The sequence below is a fragment of the Carassius auratus genome, chromosome 36 (genome assembly GCF_003368295.1).
Source record: "Carassius auratus strain Wakin chromosome 36, ASM336829v1, whole genome shotgun sequence".
NCBI classification, from domain to species: Eukaryota; Metazoa; Chordata; class Actinopteri; order Cypriniformes; family Cyprinidae; genus Carassius; species Carassius auratus.
Window position 1 is genome coordinate 18,930,573 of NC_039278.1, and position 20,512 is coordinate 18,951,084.

General features: G+C 37.7%; 1 protein-coding gene across 9 annotated transcripts in view; it reads left to right on the top strand.

Annotated features, from left to right (window-relative positions):
• camta1b (calmodulin binding transcription activator 1b) overlaps nt 1–20,512 on the top strand; it is a 275,092-nt gene that overhangs the window by 163,965 nt on the left and 90,615 nt on the right. For all 9 annotated transcript variants that reach the window (XM_026221894.1, XM_026221889.1, XM_026221888.1 and 6 more), the window contains one exon: nt 7,248–7,383. In XM_026221894.1, the coding sequence (XP_026077679.1) occupies nt 7,248–7,383 (136 nt within the window). The remainder of the gene's footprint in view (nt 1–7,247; nt 7,384–20,512) is intronic.

Genomic DNA, 20,512 nt, shown 5'->3' on the forward strand with positions numbered 1-20,512 from the left:
CCAGTAGCGCTGTACGGGACAAGGACACAACTCCGTCAGGACACAGTGAGGACACTACCTCTATTTATTAACAGAGTGGAGATCTGCTGCTCCCCAAAGAGGCTGTGCTTCCCACGCTGCCTTTTTGTTATACCCTGCGGTCTGGGGAAAATTAATTTGACTCCCTGTGGGTGTGGAGTTGGCTGAGAGACTGAGGAGAGGAGGAAGGAGGGTGAAGCATCCTGTGTGTGTGGAATCATAGACAGGTAGCAGCCCGGGCCCCTGACAAACACAGATAGTGCACGGCCTCATGCTGATGTATTCATGAGGAGTCCTGCACCTCCAATAACTTCATTAACCCTGTGTAGCAACCCACCGCATACTGTCCCTTCCACAGCAGATAACACACAGGAGACCATGCAAGAAAACACATCATGTGTCTCTCTAGCTCTCTCTCGTATCTGACGGTCCTGTGCAGGAATGTGTGGTGAGATTGTGAAAATGGTCTAGGTGTCTTGTGTTTCGCACAATAATGGCAGCGTCAACCCTGTGAGATGTTTGTGAGAAACCTTTTCTTTTTTTTAGCTTAATAGATATAAACTGTTGATTATCAAACGTTTTGGTTTCATTGAAAAACATTTTTTGTAGGTTAAAGCTTGATAATTAGATTTGTTGACATCACATTATAGATTGACAGTTCCAACAATATATTGAATGCCAATTGTTTTTGCTGTATTCATATATATTCATCCATCCATCATTCTGTCGTTTTTTCCATCCATCGTTCTATCTTTGCATCCATGGTTCTACCTTTCAATCCATCCAATGCCCATTGTTCTGTCCATCCATCCATCCATCCATCCATTGTTGTATCTGTTGCTCTATCCATCCATCCGTCATTCTATCTAGCATCCATGCATCCATCGTTCCATCTTTCAGTCGTTCCATCTTTCTATCCATCTATCCATCATTCTATCTAGCATCCATCTATCCATCGTTCCATCTTTCAGTCTTTCCATCTTTCTATCCATCCATCATTCTATATAGTTATCCATCCATCCATCGTTCCATCATTCTATCTTTCCATCCATCCCTTCCTTGTCATTTCAGTTCAGATTCCAATACACCTTCTTGTATTTTGTGGTCAATTCACATTCACTGTCATGAACTGCAAGTGAGCCAGAGCCAAATTTACTGAGAACTGAATCCATAAACTTGAACTTGTTTCTTCTTTTTTTTTTTCTTCTGAAAATGCAAATCTTGTTTACGTCGATGTTGGACACTGTTGTTGTTGTTGTTGTTTATCTTCATATGTTGCAACCTGAGGGCAAAGAAAACAGTTTAAAAACATGTCCTACATAAGCAGCGTAATGTTTCTAGTAATGATTTAATTAGGTTTAATAGCTTCCGTGGCGTTACCCTTTTCACACTAATCCAGTTAGCACAATGCAGAAACCTCAGTGTGATTTTCCCCAAGGACCGAAATTCAGCGCCATCTTTCCATTACTGTTCACACCACAGCTCCAAATACCACCACCATGGATAACCTCCAACCCCCAGAGGAAAGCCTGAAAACGAGACGATCGGGAAGCTCATCGTATGCAGCAACTCCTGTTTGCAATTATTCAGCCATGAATGCTGTGGCCTTTCCATGCCCTTTGGAAAACTCACCCTGACCAAATGCTCACTGGGGTTGCTCGATCTGGGGGCGTTGTGCATTTTAAGGTTAGAACTTGGTGCCTGTGGTCGCCTTATTGATCCCAGGCAGCCTGGTGCTCCCTGCTTTTTGGAGATAAGGCAACAGACTCGACCCCCTCCTTATCCCACTGGCCCTGCCAGACTTACAAACACAAACACCCAATTTCTAATCCACTTGTGGGCTGCTGAAGACAGACAGGCCTTTATTTATACCCTTTCATGCCGTCCTCAGGGTCCGCTGTTCCGATAAGCCGTGTAGGGACATCAGTTTTCTTGTTTGGAGGAAATCAGACGTAGACGAAGCCCTCCACCCATCACTGTCCCGACCCCATCTGTTTTGCTCAACCAAAGAAGGAGCTGAACCAACCGACCCGCCAGGTGTGGATGGGATCAGTGTTCTGTGATGCTAAGCATGACAAAAGGATCAAACTCATGTCCGGTGCTGTGCTATAGGATATAGTGGAGGCTACAGATATAGTACCATGAATCCGTCTTCATTCCAAGTGTTTACAGAAATTAAAAATGTACCCTGGATGTCGATTTGAATAGAATGTTTTTAATTCCTGGTCATATTGAGTGCAGTTCATAATTGCAATTTGTAATCAACAGAGTAACAACTTTTATTATTGGAGTACATTTAACAAAACAAAAATACTGTTTTCAGTTTTTCTGCTTCAATTTAATTTCAAAATGTAATTAAATGTGTTTCTTGCTGTATTTTCATAATTGTTGTGAAATTTACTAGAAATTTCTGAATGAAAATCATTTTACACCTTTTTATTACTACCTTAAAAAAAATGGTTTAAAAATCTATTTCCACTCAGAAATTGCTTCTCCTCTGAAAAAAATTTCTTTATGATTTTAGTTACCTAAATAAAAAAAAGCAATTTAGTCACTTGGGCTGTTGGAGGCTTGGGCTGTTGGGCTGTGGAGGGCTTGAGCATGCAGTCTTTGGCAATAGTTAATGGTCATTTAATTTTGTATTCAGTAAAGGTTACACTAATGATATCAAAAGAGCATAGATCGTCCCACATTACAGAAGTAAAATTGGTTGTGAATGTTGTTTCATGTTGACTTTCACTCATTACAGAGAACTGAAGAATCGACTCATTTTAAAGTGGGCATTTGAAGTGAACTGGCCACACAAAACAGAGAGCTGAACTGGAGTTAGACACAAGTAATGAATTCTGGGAAATTACCTAGGGATTAGTGTAGAAGAACAGTTAATTTATTAATGCAATGAAATATGTAAACCCAATTTCATTTTACTTCCTTGCATTCAAATTGCAATTGCAATTCTGTGTCCTGTTTGCTTCCTCAATTCAATCTGAATTCAAATCCTGAGATCAAATTGGTTTTTAAAACGCATTCTAGGTTCACTTCTGAATACAACCTTACTTCACTCCCATCAGAGCCTGCGATTAGCAACGCTTCTCGATAAGACGCTTGAACACTGATGGAATCTTGTCTCCAGAAACACCCTCCACACCCCCTCAGACAGCAGAAATCAAATTCTGTTCAATCAGACCCACAATTACATTAGATCGCATCCGATAGCGGTGTGCCAGAGGCGCATGTGTTTTTTGCATCCGGCGTGTTCCGCAGTCCTGTCACCATGGTAATGAGGTGATTGATTGATACGTGTGATGCTGACATTGAGGGGTGGGCAGGTGGGAGAATACATGGGGGGTGATTTGTTACCGCCTGCCACCCCTGTTATCGCTTATTAAATCAACAGGCAAGGTGAGGAGATATGAAAACAGGCGGAGAGAGGCAAGACTCCTGCAAGGATAAACAAATCAGCTCCTGTGCCATATGGAATACCATTCCTTTAGGTGGCTAAATGCCAGCATGACTGTACACACACCAGGAGCCTCTGTCTGTTAACAGGCATCAGATGCTCTGGTGGTCGAGTCGAGTGTTGTGATGTTCGGAAAAAACTCGACTGGGGTCTCTTTTGTGTGTATGCCGCAGTTGCACTTTTTTATTTCAGTTATTGATCTTTTAACCTTTATCTGGCCTTGTTCATATGGTGGTATTATATCATTCCAAACATGGGCAAATTTAGTTATAAGGTCCATAAATAAAACAAAACTAGTATAATTCATACAAGCTCTAAAATATTTTTCTGTACAGTAGTATGATTAGCCAAAAATTGCAGCATATGAGCATATTTCATGCAATAGATGCTACAATGTGCTTGACATAGACTTTATTTAATTTCTATGATGCTTTGGACAAGCAAAGATTATTAGTGTTATTATTATTATTTTATTTACTTTTTAACTTTTTTTGGGAGGGGGGGGGGTTGTGAAGACATTCTTACAGAAATTGTATATTAAATACAAAATAACCATGTTTATTTTTGAGATGAGAACTGGAAGACACTTTTTAAATTAAACTGAGACACTTGCTGGTTATAAAAAAAAGCATTATTCAGTATGCTATTTAGTAAGCAGTATTTATTGATGACTAAATAAAGGTTAAAAGGCAAATAAATAAAACAGAAATACTACAATGAGTAAACAAAAAAAATAAAGTACTAATGGGATTTTTTTTTTTTTTTTTTTGGGACGTTCTACATGTGGCAAAATATGGAATATACACAGAGCATATTTCATTCATAAATGTGTCCCACAGTTTATTCATGTTCATATGACAATAATATATTCTGAAAATGACCAAGTATAGGTTAAAAGGCCAATAAATAAAGCTGAAGTATTAGTATAGTATGGTTGTGCTTGACATGGCCCTTCATTTCTAGTGTGCTATTTTTAGTGTTTGTTTTTTCTACTTATTTTTGACATTTTTTATTTGATTGGGTTGCCAAGAAACAAGACATTTGGATTAAAAAGAAATTGGATTAAAAAGGCAAAATATGCATATTTATAACTAAGCTATATTAAACAGTATATTGAGTTACTTGTTGGTTATGTGTCAAGAGGTTTATCATGGCATTATATATATATATATATATATATTTTTTTTTTTTTTTTTTTTTTTAACTCAGTATTTCTAGAAAAAATGGCAATGTGCAACATATGCTGCATAGTATTCAGCATTTAGCAAGCAGTATTTGTTTGCATGGACTATGTCTTGCACTAACTGCTGATAGACACATTGTCATCCATTTATTATCTGTTTTCACAAGAGATCCCTTGTGAAATGTTGGAACGTTCTGAATTTGGCTTATTCATGAGTGAAGCGTCATGTCTGGCTTTTTTGCTTTTCCAGTTATAATTACACCACTAAGTGTTTTTCGGGTGTAAACGAGCTTCTTCAGAAAGTTCTCTCACCACCACAGTGCAGAGGCTTTATTTATGTGCAAAATGAACTGAATAAGAATGAAAAATATTTGCGAGAAGACACTTTCTGACTTTCCTGAACGTTTCCCAGGCTGCTATGAGGAAAATCCCACACATTGCCAGAACGCCGTATGTGCAGCTGTGCAGTTTCACCCTTTGATACTGTATTATAGGTGTCTTTAAAAAAAGTACACCTGCTGTAAATTAGATTGGTCCGCAAAGTTATTCTGTGATTGCATTATAATATCCTGCTATAACATGACAGCACTCAAGTGCGACTACTACACATTTGATGTATTATGAATACATTCTAAAATTACAATCCCATTTATTATTCATTATACTGATATCTAAAGCTCGGTACAAGTCCTGCATGGTTATATCGACTGCCTGTGTTTAATCAAACACATGGCACCCTTTAAATAAGACAGTATTCCCGACCACATTCCTTTAAGAACTTTTCTTCCCTGTCCGTATTTTCCATTTCTGTCGCTCAAACAGAAGAGGCATCCTGTCATCCCAGTGTGATAACAGAATGCTTAGCATTCCTTTCGCCCTGCTCTCCATGTATAAATATGTATAATTCTGATAAGATTAATTGGATCGCCTAAGCACACAGAGAAGGAGAGAGAAAGAGGACGCAAAAGAGAACTCTTGTTCCGGCTGCTTTTGGGAAATGTGCTTCCGGGGCCACGTCACATTCCCCATGCTAAAGTGCCTCATTTTTTTTCTGGAACAAACTGCCTTCAATTAAAAAAGAAAATGGCTTACCCAAAGGTCCCGAGGAAAAGGAGCCGAGCAAATGGCTTGAACAGACTCACGATAAATAGACCTGTTAAAATATTAAGCATTCTGAGAAGTGTTCGATACAAAATGCTCACCCGTGTCTTAATGGGGAAACACATTTCTTTGAATTTCCACTGCTAAGAGGAATTATAATCACTCAGTGTGTGGTTTTTTTTTTTTTTTTTTTTATAGAAAAAATCTAAAGAAAACAAACAATAAATAAGTAATCATAAAATGCATTATGCATAATAATATAAAGAAGAAGAATGGCATTTTTGGCATTATTTTTTTTAACAATAAAGATTCTTAAGCTGAGTTAAATCTCCCTTTTTAGGAAGTGATGTTTAAAACAGCCTTCTACAGAAGTACATTTTCATCAAAAGAGCTCATCAAAACCTCATGCAAATCAAGGCTGGTGATGATCAGAGAAACCAATTGGTCTAATGAAACTATCAGTTAACTTCTGACATATAAAATCAATCTAATCTAGCAGCACGCACTCGGTATATTGTTTTACATCTGGAAATGTAATTCTCCATGCATCTGTTAAATCAAAATTAGGTAATAACTTCTTTAGGTTTTTACTGGATTGTAAATATGGCTCTTCACTAAGCCCATCAATGTTAAAATTAACAGAACAATTCCGGTCTCCAGCTAAAATAAAATAATCACATTCATTTTGTTCAAGACCTTTCTTTAAATTATTCAAAAAATAATAATAATAATAATCTAGTCTTTCATTCCCAATATTCAAGACAGACGTCACTTATTTTTTGCTAAATCAAGCTCTTACTATGCATACTAGAAACTTAAAGGCAGGTGTGTTGAAGCAAGTTGGAGCTAAACTCTGCAGGACACCACTGCTATAAACAGTCATCAAACTAATTCCCATTAAATATAGTCCCAAGACTGATTGTTTCTGTGTCAAACCAAGAAGTGGCTAGAGAAGAATTTTCTACAAACACAGAGCCAGCAATAGACCTCCAGTATAAATGGGAACGTACGTACCACGTAAAGGGCCTCAATGTGATATTAATCTTGCTACTTCTGTGGTCTAGAAGGCACTCTGTCAAACTAACGTGTATTACTCCATCGCCGGTACAGTTATGATAATAATGAGCTGTAGGTTCCCTCACATCAGCTCTGAGCAACAGAGGCTGTAGTCACTGGTGTGTTAAAGTTTTTATTATTACTGGAATCATGAATTATTTGGGGGGAAATCCTTTCTGCACTCACGAGTGTAAACTGAAGTAGGTTGGTTTACTCCGAATGCTCCATGCTGTAAGATTTTTCTGTGCTGCTAAATTAAAAGGTTGAGGTTTGGCTGTTGGTTTTATATATTGCAATATATGTATGTATGTATCTATATATTTGACTCTTCTGTATGCCTTACCTTATTTGTATTTGGTTTAAAAAAAAATCTACATTTCATTTTTATCTACATTTAAGCATATTTTTTCCTCTTTCTCTCTGTCTCAGGCCGCAGAATGGCTCTATGATCCTCTACAACAGGAAGAAGGTGAAGTACAGAAAAGATGGGTACTGCTGGAAGAAGAGGAAAGATGGGAAAACCACGCGGGAGGATCACATGAAGCTCAAAGTGCAGGGAGTCGAGGTGAGATGCTGTTCACTATTAGTAACGTGATACGATCATGATCTATCCTTAGCGGGAAGCCTCATAGATGCACATACTGTCAAACCTGTTTCTTGGCTTTAGTGTCATCAAACAAATTGGAAATACAATGGTTGTTTCGAACAGGTTTCCTGCAATGCCATTGAAGAGAAAACTGGTGTCTATTTTTCAGATATCCATTTGTTGCTTTAAGAGTATTCATCATGTTAACTTTTGAGAGTAAGGACGTGTTTGTGTCTATGTCTATTGCACATGACCCCCCCCCCCCCCCCCCCAGTCCACCACCCTCGTAGCGCTGGCCATGGTGCATCCCGGTGCGGATGACTCTAATGTATCAGCTCAGGCATGACCCTTTTAAATGAAGAACCGTAATGAAGCATGTCTCCAGTCCTTGCGTTCCCGCTCACTGACTCTAATGAAGAGAAATGTCAGCACATTGCCGATTTAGCGGCATGATAGAACGAACGCATGGATGAGTGCGGGCCGTGCCGGTCTCCTCTGATGCTCTACCTGTGTCGTTCACCTGAGCGCGTGCCCTGATCTAACTGAGCTTTATGAGGCCAGATAGAGACGGAGGCGACATTTAACATAAAACATTGCTGGCATGTTTAGCCTTTACAAGGATGGATTATGCAAAGATTACAGTTCTGTCACTGCTTATTAACAATCATGTCATTCCAACCCCTTGTGACTTTTATTTAGTTTATGAAACACAAAATGAGATGTTCCGCATAATGTCCAGCCTCTTCTTTTCTGTCCTGCTAAAGTTAATGGCAGCCAGGGCTGTCAAAGTCAAATGTGAAAATTGTATATATATATAAGCATATACATATCATAAATCTGTTCATTTGACATATTCTGAGTCAAATCTGCATTGTATTCTGAGTCTTTTAAAATGGTCTCAATTGATTATGATATTCAAGAACCAGTTATGTTTGCCTTAGCATGCCAAGTTTGAATATCGGCAAATGAGATTAAATATGCGCCTTGTCTTCTCACAAAACAATGTGTATGTCTTCAGAAGAGTCTTTAATATGCAATGAGCAAGTTGTAAAGACTACATTTTAGGGTACTTTTTGTCCATTTTGGAGCTTAAATGCTCTTTGTTGTATAAAAAAAAAAAAAGGACTTCTATGGTACTTTTTTGTCCAATTTAGAGCTTGAATGCCCCTGGTCACTATACTATTTGTTGTCTTGATTGAAAAGAACAGCACGTTTCTTGATTCAGTCATCGAGAGTAAATGATTCATTAATAGAACCAGCTCACAAGAGTCATTTGTCCGAATGGTTGCACAAACAATTTACTCTCATGATTAATAAATCAGTCGAAAAGATTCAGTGATTCACTAAAGGTTACAGCTCATATGAGTCCCTTTTTGAATGATTGTAAAACAAGCTATCACTTAGGTCTTTTAATGAATCATTCAAAACAAGTTGTATGGACTTCTTTAATGGTAATCTTTTGTCCATTTTGGAGCTGGAATGAGGTGTGGGTGAGAAAACATGACTAGATGATCTTTTTTTAGTGAACAGTCTATTTAAAATGTAATTTCCAGCCCTAATGCTTCTTAAAAAAAAAAAAAAAAAAAAAAGAGCTGAATGTCAATGAGTCAATTGTTCACCTTTTTGTATAAACAAATGACTCTTAGGGGCTGGTTCTTTTAATGAATCGGTCAACAAGAGTCAAAAAGATTCAAGAAACGAGGAAGTTACTCATCACTTCATATTTGTATGTTTGTACCAACAATTACTTTAATGGACAGATTCCTTTAATTAGTCAAAACAAGTTGTATGGGGTACTTTAATGGTGCTTTTTCTTCTATTTTAGAGTTTGAATGTCTGGTCATGCATGCTTTTGTTGTTTTGGAAAGGGCAGCGTGAAAATACCCTCATCTCAGCTCAAACATTATAAAGATAAGTAAATGATGTCAAAATATTCAAGAGAACAATCGCTTTAAAACATAATTTCCAGGCAGATGACATGCATAACATATAACAGTTCTACCATTTAGTACAACACAAGCTAAGGAAATATGATAAGAAATGTGTATGTGTCCGTCCGTGAAAAGCATTATTTGACGTGCCGATCGCCGACGCCACTATAGAACATCCCTTGTGGCGTTTTTCAGCGTGGATCATTTCTCCAAATTTGTTTGACACGTTGAAAACAGGATAGAAAATGGTTGGACAGCTGATGCCGAATCAATAATCATACAAGATGTTTCCGTCTGGAGGGACGGCAGGTCTGAATGAACAACGACATTCTGACGGATGATCGTTTCAGCTGCACTGGGCTGAAAGGGCAATGGTGGCGAGGCTTTTGGTGTGTTTTCCAGTTTGCTGGTTGCATAGTTAAATGTAGCAGGATGTACAGTCCTAGACAGATATTTAATTGTTTTTGAACTTACAGTACTGTCCAGCATTTAAGTATTAAATATGCATGCAAGTACAGCAAAGTGCAACAGTTACTGTATGATGTCGGCAGCGGTCAAAATTTAATTTTGAATTATTTTCTTCTTGTAAACTCAGAGATGTGGATTCTGATGACAATTCAATTCCCACACCACCTTGGTGTTTGTCATAGGTAATTAGGCTGGGGATTTTGACACAGAGAACCAGCTCACAAGTGTCATTTCATTGAATGATAACACCAACAAATTACTTGTACTGTATGAGCTGGTTCTTTGAAAACAATTCACTTTCACATTTAAAGAACCAGCTCACAAGAGTCATTTGTTTGAATCACACAAACAAATGACTCTTACTCTGTTGGTTCTTTAGTTCTTTTAATGAAAGATGCACTCAAAAAGATTCACTGATGAGAGAACCAGCTCATAAAACTCATTTGTTTGTATTTTTATACTAGCAAGCATACTCAAACTATGCTCCTTGACCTTTTATCATCCATTCATTCTTTCAGTTTTTTTCTTTTGTATTATTTGTCCTTTTATCCCAGCACTTTGAATTCAGACTGCAAACTCACAGTATACACTAGGTACTTGAACAGTAGTATCAGGTACCAGTTCACCAGAGCACTTCTAAAGGGACAGAAATGACCCCCAAACCTGCCCCTGAGCTCTCCATCATAAGCCATTCCTGCCCTCTGGACACCAAACACATTAAAGCACTCTTTAGATCCCCACACTCGCTCTGTTTGCTCTGATAAAGACCTAAGCCATTTACCAGAATCCACCGGAGTCCCTGGTTACCTAGCGATGGCGACAGTAGCCATGGGAGCGGTAGTCTCAGCGACAGAGAGGATAATTGCAGTGGTTACTGTGGGTAGTTTCACTATTAAAGAAAACTAAGGGGATGGAGCTGTGCCTGAAGCCAGTGGGGATGTGATCTTGTGTGTGTGTGTGTGTGTGTGTGTGCGCGCGCGTGCGCCTGCCTCACCAATTTTTACCAAACCTATCAAGAACATGGCCAGGGCATATTTTATCTAAAATAATAATAATAATAGTTATTTTATAATTGTAGAAAATTGTTTTATAATTATAGAAATTATAGTCCAGATCTGAATATAATTTTATAGCATAATGAAATTGAACCATATTTTTAAAGTCTTTTTCTTATACAACAAAATTATTTTCAATTATATGTTACTGTTACATGTTGTGCTGCCATTAATTTATGTTGATTTTACTTTAAAACTTTTTTCAGTACATTTGACACTAATACAGTAAAAAGAACTAAAACAAAGAAAACCTTTCACATTAATAAAATAAAATACAGAGAAAAAATTAGACATGAGAATAGTGTTTCGGTACCAAGTCGGTACTAAAAAAAAATGAATATGTGACGGTACCAGGTTTCTTTAAGTACCGGTGGAACCGAGGAACCAGTCAACCTGGTTCTTGACGCAAACAGTGCTATGATTTCCGCGAAGCAGAAAACACGGACGGAATCTCAAAATCCAGTCATGAAAATGAAACTTACATTTTAATATGGACAGTCACGGAATTTGTCAAAGTAAGCATAAATTAATAAAATAAAATCTCCATATGGACCAGTATCTTTGAATGTTAAGCCGCAAAAGTTGGTTGAAATATGAATCCTGCATGTTCTGCGCGTCTCTGTGTGAATGAATGAATGGTTTATATACTAAATAGACTGAAGCGCGTGACGCTTGCAGTAATTTCAGCATCTGCCGTCTCAATGAGGACATAAATACATAAACAACATCACCAGAACTATTCTGAGTCACTTCACAAGCATTTTACCATTTCATTTGAGTAAAACCAGTTTAAAGGTATTCACAGTAACCCGTCAAAATAAAAGTTCATTTTTACATAAAGGCATTGTGCTTGAAAATATTAGTATTATTTAGTAAAATGTATGTGATGCTGCTACCACTGTTGAAAAAAATTAATAAATCTTAATTTTTTAAAGAAATAAATCACACAATATTCCTTCAATGTTTTAATTTTAATAGCAAATCCCCTTTATTTACCAGAGCGATATTTTTGTGTTTTGCTTTGCTACCGAAATTGGTACCGAGAACCGTGGATTTTCACTGGTATCAGTACCGAATACTGAAATTTTGGTACCGTGACAACACTACATGAGAATAATGTCAGTACAAAAAAATAATTATATGATCCTTTTATGTTTTATTTTATTTTATTTTATTTTAATTTGTTTTCCTTTGGTTGCGATTCCCCCATGAGGAACAGTGAGGAACTTGGTTTTTAACAGAGGTAAACAACACCCCTTTGAATTTTTCTACAGTGGGGCAAACTGTTATACCAGTAACATTTTAATCCAATTTGCTTTGTGCCATTTAATTTTTTTTTCCACCTTTCATCAGTTGTGATTTTTAAGCCTATTAATTTTAGTTTAGTTTAGTTTATTTTGACAGACTTGTGACGTGTGACGTAGCGTGTCGTGGAAACCAATTCCACCAGCCCAAGTTGTCTAGCAAATAAAGCTTCTATTGTGTGCATTATGATTGAATGTACACACACATCTGTTGTGTATAGACACACAAACACACCCCCACCAGAGCAGCATAAGACCGAAGACGTAACAGATGTGCATCCGTTGTGTGAGTTGTTCCGTTCGCCTGGAGACTCGCAGATTAAACCAACAGGAATAAATCAAGGCTACTGGAATGGCTGCTAATGCCTAGAGAGAAGTGGAGAAACATACAGGCTAATGCTGCTTGATTAAGGGAGAGAGACTGACCAAGACACAGCCAGCCAGTCTTGTGTCTTTTTTGACCTTTGAGCCAGTAGAGGGAGAGAGGGAGAACTGATCGAATACCTTGTAAGCACATGCAATTTGCTGGGAAAATCTATAAGACAGAGCTTCATCTGGAAAGTGTTGTGTCAAATTTATGTACAAATATCTTAAAAACATATTTAAAAAGCAGATTTACAGTTCAAAAGTTTTAAAAGTATGATTTTTTATGTATTAAGTATTTTTTGCGCACCAAGGCTGCATTTATTTGATAAAAAAAATAGTAAAAACTGTAATATTTAGAAATATGATTGCAGTTTAAAATAGCTGTTTTAATCGAGTTTGAAATGTAATTAATTGATTGAGTTTTCAGCATCATTACTCCAGTCTTCAGTGTCACATGATCCTTCAGAAACCATTCTAATGTGCTGATTTGCTGCTCAAGAAACATTTCTGATTTCTTTGAGGTGTTCTTGCCTTATATTTTTGAGGAATTGTGGTTCGTAAACACATACTTTGCTATGTAATATAATGCACCTAAACAAATCAACAAGCTGTATTCACCAGCAAGCCTGTGATTAAAGCACAGTTCGTCCACATGCACAGTGTTTTGCCAGCATTTCTTAAAGCCAAAATCTGCTACATGCATTCATGCACTAAAACCTCCCAGACTCGTGTCCCCTGGGAAATTCCTACTTACAAGTTCAGAAGTTGTAATTAAGCTGTGATGTGGCTTCAAGCGATTTTGGTTGGACTCACTGGGCAATTTCATAATTTTTTCCCACTTTTTTTTTTCACTTTCCAACAAAGACAGGAAGATTTTTAGCTCTAATGCAACAAAATAAAGTAAACAGTGAAATATGTACATTAGGTGTGTAATTCATGCTTTATCTGTATTTTATCATTTTTTTTATCATTTTTTTTAAGGCCATAAAGAATGATGGGAAATGTGGTCTAGTCTAGTCTGGCGCCTTATAAACCAGCTAAATAAGTAGTATTTTCCAGGAAGTTCTATCACTATTATTCATCTCCAGTAAAAAAAATGTATAGAAGTGAAACGGTTTGGTCAATATTTAGTTACAATTTCTCCATGACTCTTTAAGTGAGTCAAAAAGTGCATTATAGGAATTGGAGAGTGTCTAACTGGGTTCTGAATGGTTGCTAATGTGCTGTTGATAATCACTTTTATTTTTCTGTGGTGCACAAAATGCGCAGAAAAGAAACTCTTCAGTCAATATTTAGTTGCAATGTATTGTGCTTGACCTTCATTCTTTATTTGAGTGAAAAATTGCAGTTAAGTAATTGGAGAGTGACTAACTGTGATCACGACGACAATCCAGTCATTCCAACATGACTTGAAAGCCAGAGCTGGACTGGCCAGAATCCAGCTGAAGCAGTTGTCCAGGCCTGCTGAGGGTGAAGTTTGACTGGAGTGACTCAGCAGGTGTGTTTGTGATAGTACTGATCTCTTCACACCCCTCCTCCACGTCCTTGCGATCCGCTAACATGATTTTTGAACTCACAACATGTAGATGTATCGAACCTCGAGTCCCTGGTGTGGAGGCTGGAGAAGAAATAGAGGCAGAAATCCAAAAAGAAACTTTGTGAATGAGTAAGACGGTCGTTGGGGTGCCTCTGAGGAGAACACTGAGAGAGCTTGTGAGGTACAGAGCAGAAAAATAAAAGTGTATGGATTATTGCTAAAGCTTCTGGGAATCCCCAGAGCGGGAAAATAAAAGATGGCTGCCAATGGTGCTGGAATCTGTCAGCTTGTGTTTGTCATCGAGTTCCATCGAAAGTCTCGTTGACTTTCATATGCTTTTTGTGGACATGAAACAGCATATTGTACATTTGTCAAAGCTAATCTCACCCAGCTCAGGGAGCCTAAGTTTCTTGAAAAGAGGAACCGTTTCCCCAAATTATCCCAGCTGGAATCAGCTCAGGCTAATGTGTTTCTTCATATCTTGTTTTTTGTGATGTTAGAGCAGTGCTGCCATAAACACATTAAATGCTGTACTTTTCAAACTTTTATTTGATTGGGCTAAAAGCAGACACTAATTTGGAGGAATGTTTCTCTGCTACTTAAACCTAAATTTGTTTAATCGGGAAAGGGGTTTCTGTAATTGAACAGATATAATTATTTCACAAACTGCTGTTTTTCTTAATTTTTTTTTTAAGACAAAATCTGTCATGTAAGATGAGATGTAGCTCCTGGTTTCAGTTAGCTGTCAATAGTTCTCAAAAGATGAAACTAATTGTCTTTCTCAGCACTTTAGCTGTTAATAGAGTTTGGGTACTTGGCCTCGGGACTCAGATTGCAGACCTGTCATCCTGTACACTTTTCTGCATGGCATTTTGACCTCGAAGTACACTAGTACGACTTGTCACTCTAAACTATGCAAAGATCTCTGTCCATTCATACTCAGAACAAGCAACAGAAAAAGATGAAGAGTTCAACCAATCAGAGCATTTTTTGTTTTATTTCTCTCCTAGTTGACTATAGTTTATAGTTTCAGTTCAAAGCAGCTCGCGCTCGCCCCGTCAGGTGCTGTGACAGAAACGCTGTGTGTGAGGCTAACAGAGATGCGCTGTTTAAAGTGTTTGAGGTGTGCTCTTCTTCACAGTGCTGTAAGTGGCCCAAAAGAGGTGCTGGTACTCTATTATAGCCATTTTTTTTTTCTGTTTTTTTTTTTTTTTTTTTTTTTTTTATGACTCCCCTCATCCCGAGGTGTAACTATATTGAATATAAATCCTTTTATTAGTTTGTGAATTTGCTTGAGTGATTCCCAAATGATTCGCGATCCCCAAACTGACTCAAATGATTCGCGAACCCGCTTTGAACTCCCGAATGGACTCAAATGATTTGCGAACTCGCTACGAACTCCCGAACTGATTAAAATGATTCGTGATTATCACCAAACTGACTCAAATGATTCGCGAACCCGCTTTGAACTCCCGAACTGACTCAAATGATTCGCGAACCCGCTACGAACTCCCGAACTGATTCAAATGATTCGCGATCCCCAAACTGACTCAAATGATTCGCGATCCCGCTCCGAACTCCCAAACTGACTCAAATGATTCGCGAACCCGCTCCGAACTCTCGAATTGATTCAAATGATCCGCGAAGCCGCTCCAAACTCCCGAACTGATTCAAATGATTCGCGATCCCCAGACTGACTCAAATGATTCGCAAACCCACTACTAACTCCCGAACTGACTCAAATGATCCGCGATCCCGCTCCAAACTCCCAAACTGTTTCAAATGGTTCACGCTCCATACTCCGAACTAGGAAGAATTAGGAAGCATGCATTGTGAAGGGCGCTCTGAAAAGCAGCAGCACAGGCAAAAGGATTAAAACCTCTATTAAAACAGATGTCCAAACGAATGTACCGGTACACTAAAAGCACGCTCTGGGCGCATGGAGAGGTGGCAGTACGCTCAAGAGCTATATTTGGAAGTGCCGGTACTGAGTACTGAGTGGGCATACTGGCCCACTTAAAGCACTGCTTCTTCATATATTTTGTATATTCTCCATCTGTAAATGTTAAAAAAGCCATGGAAATATTTTAATTTTGCTTTCAGAAGTGCATGAGCTTTTGCTTTACGATTTTCCGCTAAACTCCGCCGACTTCATTTAGCCACCATGCACATGCACGCCAAACAGACCGAGCTCATTGAAATAGAAGTGCAATAACTATGAATAAAATCTAAATTTTGCTGAAATATTTGTAGTTGGACAATAAATGTGACATATGTAGAATTGTAAAGCTACAAGTGTTTGTATGAAGCACTAACTGTCAAGTGTAATGGGATAATCAAAATAGCCTTTTAAGCAATTATGGTTTGCTTTACATTATTAAAATTTTAACTTCTGCTTCGAAGAATATTTTTTGTTTGTTTTTAGAATGCAATGTTACAATGTAATGTGATTTTAACTCATTTTTTTCAAAAAATTATATGCATACATGCTTACATTCTCTTTATTTGTTTAATCCAAATCCAAAATACAGAGATATATAGGCTACTGTGTACCGCAAAGCAGGCAAAAAATACAGAGATATTAATTGCTTAAATTGCCCAACCCTATACAGAAGTGTACTGTAGTTGTTTTCATTTTTTTTTAAAAAGCATAAAAAAAACTATAAAAAATAATTAATTAGTACAAAACAGTAAAAAAGTGAAACAGTAACAGTAAACCCCCCGCCACACAGCTGGTACTCAAAAATAAATTACCAAGGTTAGCAGGTCTGGGATTGCAATCATGAATGATAATGGACTCAGACGGACTCGGACTCAGACTTTATTGCATGCCAGGTGAAGTAAGCCTGATCTTTTAGAAAAGGCATAGTTTAGCATCTCAATTTCTACATTGTTGTGCTTGGTTCGCCTCAAACCATACTTTGCAAATGATTCATTCAATCTGAATGTAAAACTCAAAAGGTAGGGCTGAAATGGTTAGTTGACACTTTTGAGTGTCGACAATAAAAATTGGAAAGTTGTTTGATCTACTATGACCTAATGTAAGGGCCTGCAATAATGCACTTTGACCAGTGTGGTCCTGTAAAGCAAGACTGTAAATCAGCCCTCTTGCATGCAGTCCAAAGAAGACACACTTATAAGTTGAAGTGCAAATGAAACTGAACCAGTAGAGTGTGGGGAGCAAAGATCGCTATAATTGGTAAAATCCCCAACATACAACAACATAATTTTCCGCTCTTTGTATAGTGGTAAAAAGTAGTTCGATATAAGCAAGCAATGGTTTACTGTTAGCAAACATCATGACTCTGCTGTGAGCAGCGTTTAGATTAATATAGAAAATATCCTGCACCCTTTACTCTCAATGACAAAAATCAACACACAGAGGAGAGAAAACAGCAGTTAAGAAAGTGTCCAATCATAGAGCTGTGGATGTTTGCAGCAGTTTTGCAATTGGCACTCCATTAAACGATTAGTTGATTAATTGTTCTAATAACCGTTCGATTAATCAATCATCAAAATAATAGTTTGTTGCAGCTCTATAGACTAACAATTGATCTGAAGTCAGTGGGCCGACTATTTGAGGTCTGTTTGATGGGTGTCTGTGTTCCTCCCTGCTTCAACCCAACAGGAAGCTTCCATAGATTATTTATCTGTGCTCGAAGAATAACGTGGCTCCTGCATTATTCACAGTGTAAAAGCAAGAGAGGCAATTTGGACCGGTGTTATGTTCAATAAGCACAGCATCAGTCCCCAGCCGTGACGTGGGACTCCGATTCCGGTTATCGGAGGAGGACGGAGATGTATAAAGTTGCCTTGTGTACATTCTGCTCCCATCTCCGGATGTAAGTCTGATAAGACAGAGAGCAGCCAGCGTGGTTTCCCGAGCAAAAAGATGCAATCATGTCGGACTCACACAGGATAATCGAGGGTGGGGGAATAATATTTTATTCAATCAATGAGGTTCGGTGTTCTGTGATAGACTGTTGTGATCTCCCCATCATGTTTCGCTCTTCTGCTCTCCTTTGAATACAGTGTGTTTTTGTTGTTTCTCAGACCTCGTATAATATTCTTGCTGAATAATCCATTTTAGGCCCACGTGGAGGATGGGTTTACATGCATACAAACTCTGCACACAGACACACACTTACCTATATATAAATATATATGTGTACTCACACACACTGATACAGGCAATGCCTTGAGACCCAATCGATACGCCTCTTTCCTGCAAAGGCAGAAGAAGCCATTGAGATCATTCTTGGCTCGTGGCCACAAGCTCTTTTATCCTTCAAAGTGTGTGTGTGTGTGGCCTTCCAGTATTGATGTTGTGGTCTGTGCCATGTCTGTATTTAATTTTTGTGAGTTTGTGTGATGTGTGTTGTGAATGTTGTGCGCGTCTATGTCTCTGTGTATGAAATGGAGAGAGCGCCCATATATGTAATGCCTGGATCCACTAAAAGAGGAACTGATACAGTCATTTCTCCTCTACATACCATGAGCATCATTTATACTTCATAGATGTTAAAGAAACAGGGGTTGTGTTTTATTTTGTTCGTCTCATTTTAGATTACATCATTAAATAAAATATAAAATACCTAATTTTAATTGAAAAAAACATTAAAACTTATATACTATAAAAAAATAAAAAAAAAATAAAAAAAATAAATAAAAAAAAAAATATATATATATATATATATATATATATATATATATATATATATATATATATATATATATATATATATATATATATATGCCAGGATAAACCAAGCTGACGGTCGGCCAGCATCTGTTGGGCTAGTTTTTTTGGTGTTCCACACGTCAGCTCTTATCATTAAGCTTTAGATTCTTTGAAAGAAGTGGTTTATAAGAATCATCTGCTTGTGAATTGGATTGCAAAACACTTAAGCATCAGCATAGCACTGCTGTGGCAACCACACAAGAACCAGCTTTAGCATCATATGCACCACTCACATGTTCTTTTAAAAATGTAAAAATCCAGTAACAGTCAAAAATACTGATTCACAGCACGTCCTTTTTGATTTTATGTCAATATGCTTCCCATAGAGTTTTTCTTCTAGACAAACATGTGACTCTTTGATTCAGAGCGTCTAACAAGTCTACAGAGCAGCAAATTGAGTCGCTTTTCGTTTTGTGTTTTTGTGTCATGACGGGCAGGTTACGCTTGCATGCGGCCGCTAATACCCTCCCGAACATGTACGGTTGATCTGTGGAGCTCAGAAGAGCCGTCCGAGTAAACACACTAAACGCTCATAAACACATGCCATGCTGACTCATTCAGCCAGACATCTGAAGTGAAACACAAAAACAGAATTACACTCTCAATCCGGAGTGTCCTTTCAATGCGTAAATCACAGAGGAGAAACACGCAGCTCACGCAAGTGTGCAAAATAAAGTTCTAGAGAACTGAACAAAAAAAAACAGAGAGAGGGGAAGGTATTGAGCAGGAAGGCATTCAGGGTTGTGCTGTGTTGTGAATTTAAGCTCTGTTCCCTCTGTTTTTTGTTACTGGATTTTTACATTTCTAAAAGAATAATATCACAATATCAACAAAATGTTGTGCTTCTATAAAATAAAGAAAACAAACACGATCTTCAAAACTTACTAAATGGTGTTTTTCTTTTTCTTTTGTTTTTTGTTTTTTAATCTAAAAATTCAAGTTTTCTGTGGATTTAGGTGTAGGGTTGGTGTAAGGCGATAGAAAATACAGTTTGTACAGCATAAAAACCATAACACTTCTGGAGAATACCAATACCAACGTGTGTGTGTGTGTGTGTGTGTGTGTGTGTATGTGTGTGTGTGTGTGTCTGATTCATTAGCAGAACCATTGCAGTTACCATTACAGTAAGACCTCTCATTCAATCACAATTCAGACTTATGTGTATTTAACGTAAAAAAAAATTACCATTCAACATCTAGGATTAAAATTATCCATTTTATGTGTTTAAACATGATTTGAGGCCAGCCAAGAAGAAAAAAAAAGAGAAATGGGCCGAGAAAATCTAAGTGGAAGATACACAGCCTTAGGCAAACAGAAAACAATTGTTTCACTTCCACCCATAACCTTTTTCACATTTAAACAGCAGATCTCTTTGACTCAAATAATTTCTGCACAGTGGCTGTGGAGTGCAGTGGAAGAGGCCTTTTATATCCGCCTTTTATTTCAGAATTTCCTCACTTTCTGTTTTTCTTCTCTGGTTTTGTTTACATGCCAATGTTTTTTCTGTTATGAAGACTTGTGGACTTCACACATTGAAAACACATGGAGGCGGATTCACTACTAAACAATCAAATGATAGAGAAGAGCGTTAGAACTGGCCGTGTGTTCAGACCTGCCACAAGGAGCTTTTCTGACACGTTAAAGAGCCAGTAATCCGTATAATTTCTTTAGCATGGAAGCTTGTTTCTGCAACTGAATAAAAAATA